The sequence below is a fragment of the Pteropus vampyrus genome, unplaced genomic scaffold (genome assembly GCF_000151845.1).
Source record: "Pteropus vampyrus isolate Shadow unplaced genomic scaffold, Pvam_2.0 Scaffold20, whole genome shotgun sequence".
Classification (NCBI taxonomy): domain Eukaryota; kingdom Metazoa; phylum Chordata; class Mammalia; order Chiroptera; family Pteropodidae; genus Pteropus; species Pteropus vampyrus.
The window spans coordinates 2,627,956-2,639,511 of NW_011888801.1; the positions used below are offsets into that span (position 1 = coordinate 2,627,956).

General features: G+C 38.9%; 1 protein-coding gene across 1 annotated transcript in view; it reads left to right on the forward strand.

Moving 5' to 3' along the window:
- SAMD8 (sterile alpha motif domain containing 8) overlaps positions 1-11,108 on the forward strand; it is a 55,020-nt gene extending 43,912 nt beyond the window's left edge. Inside the window, exons 5-7 of the mRNA XM_011355446.2 lie at positions 4,101-4,180; positions 6,184-6,334; positions 6,508-11,108. Of these exons, the coding sequence (XP_011353748.1) occupies positions 4,101-4,180; positions 6,184-6,334; positions 6,508-6,812 (536 nt within the window). The 3' untranslated portion in view covers positions 6,813-11,108. The remainder of the gene's footprint in view (positions 1-4,100; positions 4,181-6,183; positions 6,335-6,507) is intronic.
- Positions 11,109-11,556: the final 448 nt, after the last annotated feature.

Genomic DNA, 11,556 nt, shown 5'->3' on the forward strand with positions numbered 1-11,556 from the left:
TTATTAAGACTTGATTTGTGTCCTAACATGTGATCTATCCTTGAAAATGTTCCATGTGCTCTTGAGAAGAATGTATATTTTGCTGCTTTGGGGTAAAATGCTCTGAAAATATCTATTAAGTCCATCTGTTCTAGTGTATCTTTTAGGCCCATTGTTTCCTTGTTGATTCTTTGCCTGGAAGATATGTCAATGGGGTGTTAAAGTCTCCTACTATGAGTGTATTACTATTGATCTCTCCTTTTATGTCAGTCAGTAATTGCTTTATGTATGTAGGTGCTAGGATTTATGTACTAGGATTATGTCCTCTTAATTTATCGATTCCTTTATTATTATGTAATGCCCTTTTTTATCTCCTATTGTAGCCTTGTTTTAAAGTTTGTTTTATCTGATACAAGTATTGCTACCCCGGCTTTTTTTTTCATTTCCGTTTGTGTGAAATATCTTTTTCCATCCCTTTACTTTCAGTCTGTGAGTTTAGTTTGATCTGAGGTGGGTCTCTTGTAGACAGCATATGCATAGGTCTTGTTTTCTTATCCATTCAGTTAACCTATGTCTTTTGATTGGAGCATTTAATCCATTTACACTTAAAGTGATTACTGATAAGTACATTGTTACTGTCATTTTTATTATTCATATTTGTTATTTCTATTTTCTTTTTTACCCCTTCCCTTTTTGCAGAAGATCTTTTAACATTTCTTGTAATGCTGGCTTGGGTTGGTGATGAATTCCTTAAGCCTTTTTCTGTCTGAGAAGCTCTTTATCTCACCTTCCATTTTGATTGAAAGCCTTGCTGGGTAGAGTATTAGTGGTTGCAGATTCTTGTTTTTCATAACTTTGAATATTTCTTGCCATTCTCTTCTGGCCTGCAAAGTTTCCATTGAAAAGTCAGCAGACATTCTTATGGGGGTACCCTTGTAAGTAATCAGCTTCCTTTCTCTTGCTGCTTTTAAGATTCTCTCTTTGTCTTTGACCTTTGGCATTTTAATTATGATGTGTCTTGGTGTAGGTCTGTTTGAATTCCTCTTGTTTGGCACTTTGTGCTTCCTGAACTTGTATATCTAATTCCTTTGCCAGGTTAGGGAAGTTTTCTGTCATGATTCCTTCAAACAGAGTCTCAATCCCTTGCTCTCTCTCTTCTTCTTCAGGTACTCCTATGATTCGAATATTTTTATGCTTCATGTTGTCCCAGAGATCTCTTAAACTATCCTCATTTTTTTAAATTCGTTTTTCTTTTTGTTGTTCTGATTGGGTGTATTCAGCTACCGTGTCTTCCAATTCGTTGATTCAGTCTTCTGCTTCATCCGATCTACTGTTGAATCTTTCTAGTGTGTTCTTCATTTCAGTTATTGTATTCCTCATTTCTCTCTGGTTCTTTTTTATGGTTTCTATGTCCTTTTTAATGCTTACTATCTCTCTGTTGAGGTTCTCATCGTGCTCATCCATTCTCCCCATAAGTTTGTTGAGCATCTTTATAACCATTATTCTGAACTCTGTCTCTGGTAGGTTGCTTGCCTCCATTTCATTTAGCTTATTTTCTGGAATTTTCTCTTGTTATTTCATTTGCGGCATGTTTCTTTGTTTTCTCATTTTCTTAGCCTCTCTGTGTTCGTTTCTGTGTCAGGAATATTTGTTTTGTCTCTCAGCCTTGGCCAGATGGCCTAATGTGGAAGGTGTCCTGTGTGGCCCAGTGGCGCACTCTCCCTTTGTGTAGGGAGCTCTGGATGTGACCTTTGTGTGGGTTGTGTGTGATCTTCTGTTGTTGCCAAGACTTTATTGTTGTTAGTAGATCAGTGGATGGGATTAACGTTCAGGCTGACTAATTGTGTGAATTGGCTGCACCCTCAGGATAAGAGTTGTTGTGCAGGGGCTGACCTCACTGAGTGGGATTTGCCCTAGCAGGCTTGTGTACTTATTGCAACCACCCTGTGTGTGTTTCACTACTGGAACCAGTCAGGAGTTGTTCTGTAGTCTGGTGCTAGCCTCCAGATGTGTTGGTTTTGTGGCCCCTTGGGAGGGGCTCCCCTGTAGGCTGCTTTTGATTGCTCAGGGCTACCCGGTGAGCACTACAAAGCGATCCGCTGATGGTTGTTGTGTTGTAGCCGCCAGCCCCCGAAAGACACACGGACCATCAGAAATCAGTGAGTTATAGGAAACACGCTCTTTATTCAGCCAGCTGGGTCTGCCAGGGGTACGCAGACCCCAAATTAAGCAGCCCCGAAATGTAGAGGTACAGGGTTTTTAAGCCCTAAGTCCCATTCCTCATCTGTCTTAAACACAAAGGTCTATTTTTCTCCTATTCACTACCTGTCAACCCACAGGTCAGGTGTGCAAGTGGGGGTACAGAAGCAGAAAGCTTATTGTTAGAATGTTATGTTCCCATGGGTGATAGCCTATGTTCCTATGGGCTATAGCCTATGTTCCCATGGGCGATAGCCAAGCAGTAATTTTCCAGCCAGCACAGTTGTCTATGCTGGATCTATAGATAAGTGCAAGAGACCTAGGGTAGTTTAGCAGAGGGACCAGTGCTCCTCAAGGACTGATACTGCCTATCAGATGCCTGTAAGTCTCTGAAATTGGATGAGCCTCTGGGTGATATGTGTGTAGGGTGGCGCAGGGACCCTGGGAGTCTCCTGGGTCTAGTGAGTAAATTTCCCCTTGCCGCTGCAGTGTCAGTTTACATGCCCTCGCTGTCTCTGTGGCTCGCTGTACAAGTTTCCACTTGTAGCAAGGTCAACTGCTGCCCACCCTGGGCCTAAATGCGCTACCCCAGAGCAGGGGCAGCTGCCTATCAATGTGCAGTGGGCACTTTGTGTACTGGATGGGGCAGGAGCTCAGGGAGTCAAGGGCCGCCAGGCCAATACAGACTCCTGCAATCCCCTTAAGAGATAATGCAGCTCATACAGTCAGCAGTGATCTGTCCACAACTGTTTTCTTCAAAATGCACTCACTGCGCTGGCCAAGGTCTATTGCTTGCGCTAACTGCTCAACCCCAGAGCCAAGCAGGGCATAAGAGGCTACTTGTCAATGGGCTGCAGGCACTTTGTGGCTTGTGAGAAGTGAGATCTCAGGGAGACAAAGTCTATGTGACCAGTACAGCCTCAGTTTTGCTGCAACTTCTGTTCCTGGGCGTTCCCACTGTAGACAGATCACAGTGAGACCAGCTGTTGTCAGGGATGTTCCCACAGACCCTTGTGCTCCCCGGACACAATATTGTAACTCCTGCAGGCAGCAAAGGTCTGCCTGCCATTGACCCTGTGCCAGCCAAAGTTTGTTGCCTGTGTGGATTAGGCGATCAGAGGAGGGGAAGGGCAAGACCGTGTCAGTTCACTATCAATGGGCCACCTAGGGTAATTAGTGGGTAGGATGGAGCGGGGTCTCAGAGAGACAATGGCAATCAGATCAATAGAGCCTCAGTCTTGCTGCAAATTTGGTAACTGTTGTGAGTTCCCACTGAAGACTCAGATCACAGGAAGACCAGCTGCTCTCTGGGACTGGCCCACAGGTCCCCAATATCCGCCCAAGTTCACTTTGGCAGCAGTGATCTGCCTAATCTACCTCTGAAATGCGACTCACAGAGCTGGTTGCCCTCTGGGAATGGAAATGTAGTTTACAGAGCTGGCGCTGTTGCTGGGATTGGAAATGCCTCACAGCGATAGCCGCCCTGCTGTGAATACTTTTGGTTCTGAATCATTCGGAGCCTGGCAACAATCTAGCAACAACGGCTCTGGGCAATCTGCAGGTTGGGTGGGGCAGGGTCTCAGAGAGACAATGGCAGTCAGATCAATTCAGCCTCCGTCTTGCTGCAGCTTTGGTAACTGTTGTGAGTTCCTGCAGAAGACCAAGCTCACAGCAAGACCAGCTGCTGTCTGGGACTAGCCCATAGGTCCCCTATATCTGCTCAAGTTCATGTTGACAGCAGCAATCTGCCTGACCATATCTCTGAAATGTAGCTCACAGCAGCCACATTACTGGGATTAGAAACACAGCTCTCAGAGGTTTCTAATGGCCCTGTGGGAGGGGTCTGCACGGTCAAGGTTGTAGGTCTGTAGATTGCCCTGTAGAGGGTCCGGACTAAGGCACAATGGTGGCTGCCTTTCCAGCCCTCGTTCAGATGCCAGGCAATGGAGACCTTTTCAGAATGAATCCCTTGCGAGTCTTTGACCCACTGCCGATGTCCCGGGTGAGTGTCCACAGGTCAGAAAACCTTTGCGCGGGTCCTTCAAAGGGACATCTGAGAGTTCAGTCACCCTCCGTCTCACCTAGACGGCTAGAATCCCTTCTAGTTTCTACAGTAAGAGTTATTGGAATCTTCTCTTCCCTGGGCTGGGACTCTGTGCTGGAGAGTCCCCAGATGAGACCAGGACCCCCCTCTCCCTCAGGAGAGCCTCTGCAGCCTCACTGTCCCTCCCGGTGATCCTCTACCACCCACGGGTGTGGGTCCAGCCCAATTCACGACTTCATCCCTCCTACCGGCTTCGATGTGGCTCTTTGTTATTATCAGATGTAGGTGTTATGATCAGCTGGACTTCAGGTGATTCTCTGCATTGGTTATTTTATAGTTTGGTTGTAATTTCAGTGTGGTCCTGGGAGGAGACGAACCCTGCTTTTACCTGGTCCTCCATCTTCCCTCTATCAATTATGTTAACTTCAAAGCAAAGAGCAGAAGCTGAACATCTGGTGACTTGTTATTGTTTAAGCTATAACTGTTTTGTGCTTACTAGCTACATTTTTCTATTATCTCAAGCACAGTGTACTTTTACACATTTTTTTCTGGAACTTGCTTTACAAGTGGGCTGTCAGGATATGACTAACATCCTTTATGATCTTTGACTATAAGTGACTAACATATTTTCTTAATCTTTAACTATAAGCTATGTGACAACCAAAACAATTGAAACATTTAGTTAAAGCCTATACCTATATCTCTAGACTGTATGACCTAATATCTAAACATGTTTACTGTTAACAGCTGGTTTCAGTTCCTTTTGTCCCTTAGTCATAATAGAATATTTAAGACATAGGGCTTTAGAATTGGACTCCCTGGGTTCATATCCCAGTTATGTTACTTACTAGCTGTGTGACCTCTCTCAGTCAGTTTCCTCATCTGCACAATTGAATTAATTCATAGGATTGTTGTGGAAATTCAATGTAATAACACATAAAACACTCAGAAGCATGCCTTGCACATTGTAAATGCACATAAAATTTTAGCAAGTTTTTGTATTATGTGTTAAATACACTTTGTGTGTGTGTGTGTGTGTGTGTATGCGTGTGTGTGTGTGTGTGTGTGTGACCATTGCTCAAACTCTTTCTCAAAATGCATTTTGAAATTTATGTGTGGGATTTGGGATTAGGTTTGGCTGCTAACAGGAAGCTCAAGATGGCTATGGTTTAATAAATAAACAGTAGTTTATTCTCTCTCAGAGAGAGTAGATATTCCAGGTCAGATATGGAACCATCAAAAACCCATGATTTTTATGACTTCCTGCTCTCTTATTCTTACATTTGGCTTGCATCCTTAAGGCCATTTTGTGGTCCAAGATGGCTGCTAGAGCTTCAACTATCATGTCCAAATTGTAGGCTAGGAGAAGGAAAGATAGAAAAGACTTCCTCTGAGCTGTTGTCTCTTTCCTTTATAAATAGTCTTCCCAGAATTCTTTTACACTTTCACTAAGATCTTCTTATAAAGAACTTAGTCACATAACCATACCTAACTGCAAGGGAGGCTAGGAAACGCAGTGTTCTGGTTGAGTTCATTGCCATTTCAAATAAATTCAAGATTCTGTTACCACTGAAGAAGGAAAGAATGGATATTGAATGGCTGTCATCGTTTCTGTCATAGCCTATTACTTATTGGCAAGAATAGCCAAGCAAATACTACTTATTATATTAAGAATTTGGAAATATTTTTGCGTTATAGCAACCTTTTCATTATAAAGAAACTCCTAGTAGAGACGCTTGAATTACACTGATGTCATTTAATTACCAAAATATTTTCTGAGTATAGCCAAGCTTTGATCACCCATTCTTGATATCTGGAATTATTTAGACTGGTAGTCCCATTGCTTTTGCTTAGATCTTATTTTGAAGTCATTCAGCATTTGAATTTCAATGGGAATGGATGCTTGGAAAGCTCCTACCTTCCTAAGCATTTGAAGCACTAATTCATAGCTTTCCTTATAGATATATGGCAGTGTATGGGAGAAACTACACCGGGCCTTTGCCATTTGGAGTGGCTTTGGTATGACCCTAACCGGCGTTCACACTTGTGGAGATTACATGTTCAGTGGCCACACAGTCGTCCTAACTATGCTGAACTTCTTTGTCACTGAATGTAAGTATCTTTTTAGTGCTTCTATGCGTATCAGATGACTAACTGCAGAGGAAGCTGCAGGAAGGGTATCAAGTATCTACAAAGGATGGGAGAAACAGACTGATCTAAGAAACGTGACTGAGAAGCATTGGAAGGAATGTGGTTTTAAAATAATCTTTCTGTCCTTTTCCCAGATACACCAAGAAGCTGGAATTTCTTGCATACTTTATCCTGGGTTCTCAACCTCTTTGGAATCTTCTTCATTTTGGCTGCCCATGAACATTATTCCATTGATGTGTTTATTGCCTTTTATATCACAACAAGACTCTTTTTGTACTATCATACTTTAGCTAATACCAGAGCATATCAGCAGAGTAGGAGAGCAAGAATTTGGTTTCCCATGTTTTCTTTTTTTGAATGCAATGTTAATGGTACAGTACCTAACGAATATTGTTGGCCATTTTCAAAACCAGCAATAATGAAAAGACTAATTGGATGAAGACTATCTTTGTTATGGGTTCATGATTAAATATACCGTACGTGTTGAAAGTGAATAACTTTGCTTTCTCCCCCTTGGTTGTTCCTGGATGCCTTGCTTTTTGGCTTATATGTTGACAAAGTTAAGTTCCCTGTTCTGAGCAAGGCTGCGATTATAGAAAGCAAGAAAGAAAAATCAAGAGTCCTTATATATCTGTTTGAACAGAGAGCTTAAGTCAGTGTGTTCTGCCCCTTCTCTTTAGGCAGAGGTAATGTAGTGATTGAAGTCAGACTGTTACCCTTAGCCTGTTGAATATTTGCTTATTGAACTTAAGCAAATCGATTTAAGCAATTTGCTGGATGAAAAAAAAAATTTTTTTTTTTTTTTTTATTTCCAGTAGGACTCCAGTCAGGAAATAATATTTTTTGAAGCTCTTTATTATTTTCAAAGGAAAAACCCCTGCCAAGTGAACAGCACTTGTTCTTTGAACTAATTTCTGCGTCTTTTTTAAAATGCAACTCTGGAAAGTGATCCGTTTTACTAACAAATAACTTTTGTCTTCGAAACCATCTTTAAGAAAAGTATATTGAACGTACCAGGATGCCTGAAACAAGAAGAGAAAGGGGCCATAATGAGGTGACAAAGTACAAATATAGTACTGGCATTTTTCACCAAAGATGCAATGAAAGATACAGTTGCTATTTTGTTCTGAGAGTTCAGTATTCATGAGGGGAAAATGACCTATAAATGAATTTTAGTGATGTAGGTACCTGGAATAACTTTGTGCTATAGCTGTTAGATGACAGCCCAATTTTAGGCTTTTTAATGGTAATATTTAATGAGCAAAATAGTGGAGTGTTTTACCAGATGTTAGATAAAGTTCTTATGTCCTTAAGTAGGGAGATATGCATGCAAAAATTTTTTTCTCTTTCTGAAAAGAACTTTATAAAAGGGTGCAGACATAACGTAACTTTTTAGTTTTTGAAATTTCTTGTTCTTGACCATCAGAAGCAATCACAGACATATATGGATATGAGAAGATTTTGTTTTTTAGCTTTACAAATACAGTTGTGTACATACATTCTTTCTATTTAGTCTTAATTTGGCATTCAGGAATTGATATAGATTAGTTGCTGTTTACAACACTAGAATTTAGTACCTTATGTAATTTAAAATTTGATCTGTGTGATAACTTTTGTCACTTCACTTTTAATGATTTTATAAAGTAGTTATGACAATAGGATGATTGTATAATTGGAATTTGAACCCCAACTTATGAATTTAGCCACTTAGAATATTAATTGTGTAGTTTTTACATTCCATTTTAAAACAAGGAGTTAGAAAAGGTGCTGGCATATTGAGGTCTAAAATCAGGCCCTCTTAACAGGAGCCTGCTCCTTATATGGGTAAAATATTTTATTTTTGCACTTTGAGTCATATTCCCACCCCTGTATAAGCTATGGAGGACTCTCGAATGGTTTGGGCAGGAAAGGAATATTATGTGAACAAGTTTAGCCAGTGCTGAATGACCCCAGTTTGGATCTGCTCTGACCATCATTTTTTATTTCTCACTTGAGAAATGGCACAAAGCAATTCAAGTTTTATTATGCTTTTAAATCTCATACTTCAGAATCTTATAATATCTTAAATTGTTGTTTCTATTACATGCTAGAGAGAAACATATCAACATTTCATCTAAAGAAACTGCATAATTATGAAGGGTGAAGGATACTTCCTATGCCAGTTAGAGTAGTTTGACCCTTGAGGTCAAAAGATGTGTTACTGCCATTTTTTCCCAAATGACAACAGGACTGAATTTAGCTAGAGACTAATGTTGGCTTTTGGAAAAATGTTTGAAAAAAATCTGTGGTGATATTAATTCAAAAATGTTAAGTAGCTACTTCATAGTAAATATCTTAACATCAGTCCTCTTTCCTTGATATAGATTCTATTCTAGAACAAAATAGAAAAAAATAAATTGAAGCTAATTTGCAGAGCTATTGACTTTGCGAGTGCCTAACAGCAGACTGCTGGGAAGATTGTAAAATAACTTTTCAGCTTTGCATTTATCATATTTGTTTTGAAGAAAAGGTAAGCTAGACTTATAATTTATTGTTATAACTCTTACAAAGCAGTGTTTACATAAATCAATCATCTCCAAGTCTCTTTCTTGAAAATTGAGACAAATTTTTTTTCCTTAATGTGAAATCTATATTTTACTCGCTTTTTGTTTTGTCCAGAAATTTCCAGACTTTGGTTTTTGTTTTGTTTTTTTCTTTGTTAAAATCTAAACCACAAAGAATGTTTTTACATTTACAATTTAGGTGTGAATGTGGCTAGGTAGAGAAGCTACACGCCCTAGATCAACATGTTTTTTGACATTGTAATAAGTTCTACAGTTGCAGACTTGTGAGAGGCTTACATTATTAAACACCAAGACCTCAGTATAGAAGGCACCAAGACGGTTTTTGGTTTGAGGATGCAAACTGGAGATTATATTGAAAGTCCTTGATGCATTTTCTATGTTCCTGGGGGCAGTGTGGACTTTTTTTTTTTTTTTTTTTTTACAGTCCATTGCAGGACAGTGTTACTGAAGAGTAATCGAAGTTTATAGGGAGTAGAATGTTTTGAAGATGGCATATTTGCTGTTATCACCAAATAATTTGGGAGGTATTTTATTGGCTATGCTACAGAATTCTCAGCATGCCTATCCTCTCCTTATTCTCTGTGGCCAGCATTATTAGAGTAAAAAATACAACTTTCAAGTGGTGGAACTATTCATTAGTATCCTTTTAAATCAGAAAGCAGTGAGCTTAGCCTTAGAATCAGTCAGCTAATAACTGTGGACTGTTCGCCAGGAAAAAACCATTGACTGAGAGACCTGCTGGTAGTGTAACTTTGACACTGCAAGTGGCATTCTTCTCTACCCTGTACTTGCCTGGTTGTTGTTACTTAGAATTCCAAAAATTCTTTAGCTTCAAAATGGAGAACAGGAGAACCAAATGCTTTTATGGCTGATATGAAACAGTCTGTTTTAGGGACATCCATTTGGAAAGTATTATTTATATATTCAAAGTCATATTAATAACACTAACTGCTTTGTATTCAGCAAAAGTCATTTTCACCATTATGAAACATCAGAAAGTTTCATAGTAAACTTTTTTAAGGATCCTAATTCCAAAATGCTTGAGAACATTAACTATATTCTTGTTTTAAACCCTCTGACCTAATAAAGTTAATTATTTGTTAGTCTTTTTGTAGACAAGTTATCCTTTACTAAAAGTAACAATGGTAATAGTCATTTGTCAGATCTTTATGGTATTCAGGCATTTGAGACAAGAAAGCTCTCGTTTAGAATAGTTCAATAGCTTTCTCAAACAGTATCGGTTTCATTTAGATAGTTTCAATGCCAACTTTACGTGATATTTAAGATAGTTTGCATTTGTAAAAAATTTAGCCTGAATTATCCCTATCGCTCTGTAGAGAATTATTAGCAACATCAAAAGTCAGGCTGCTTCAGGTGACCAATGAGAAAGGAGAGGGAGAGGTTCTTTTTCCCTCTCTGACATTAAGTGGCTTTGAATGACTGAAATTACTGTGGAAGTAGATTTTGGTCCCCCTCTCACCTACCCCTCATCGCCAGCAAATGCCACAGTTTCAAGGAACTAAAATGTGGCCTGTTACTTTGTATCAAGTTAAATAAAAATATCTATGAAATCTATAAGCCATAATTCAGCTACCATTAAAGTTGGTTTTTAGAATATGTCCTGCCCTAAATTAACCAAAGGACTTTTTATTCAGTGTACTCCATGTTTAAGCATAAGAAAGCTTTGTGCCAGATATGGAGAGAGAAAGAGTACTGTTAATTTCATTGTTATTTCAGGTCTGTTTGAATCTGAACTACTGGGTTGTCCGAACCTAACCAAGCAATGTTATTAGTAATATTATCTTTAAATTGCTTAATTTTAACATTTTTTAAATTTAGAGAATCTATGGATTGTTAGGATAATTGAAGTATTTCTGATATGGAACAAAGGAAGTAGAAACTGGTACATGATGGGGGAAGCGAAATTAGCTTGGATTAAAGTGGGCATGTTTCAGGAATTCTACCTAAATGTCACCCTATCCACAGAGAAACTAGTGTTACTTGAAGATGTGAAAGTTCCTGTGGTAGCCATACCTTGAAGCACACAGTATTGTATATAAGTAAATATCTTGATTCTAAATTAAATCTAGATTTAACTAATATATGTTATTTTATATCTTTGTTGTATTAAAATGTTTTAAAACACTAAAAATAAAACATTTGAAAGTTGGTTTACAGTCTCTTATTTGTCTTTGCATTATTAATGCAGCCGGCCTATTTTTTAATACAGTGAATTTTTATTTTTGCAAATGGTTAGGCCCTACAACTTTAAATCCAAATGTAGTATCTAGTCTCTGGCATTTTCTAATTCTTAGTTGTTCCTTAGATAACTCATTTTCCCTTTCCCCTTTCTTTTCTGTAAACTAGGGGGAAAAGTGACCTTCCTCAGGATATTAGAATAATTGTAGATTAAGTTGAGAGGGAGCAAATAACTATTCCTGGACACATTAAAGTTTTTCTTTGTTATTTATTTATTTAGTTAGTTTTTTATTTATTTTAAGTGTAGATTATATTGGAAGATAACCATCATCCTGTCAGGTCAGCTTTGGAGATAATGATGAACAGAAAAAGAAGGGAAGCAGTTGTGAGGGGTAGTCCAGTAGCCTAGAATCATGGAGA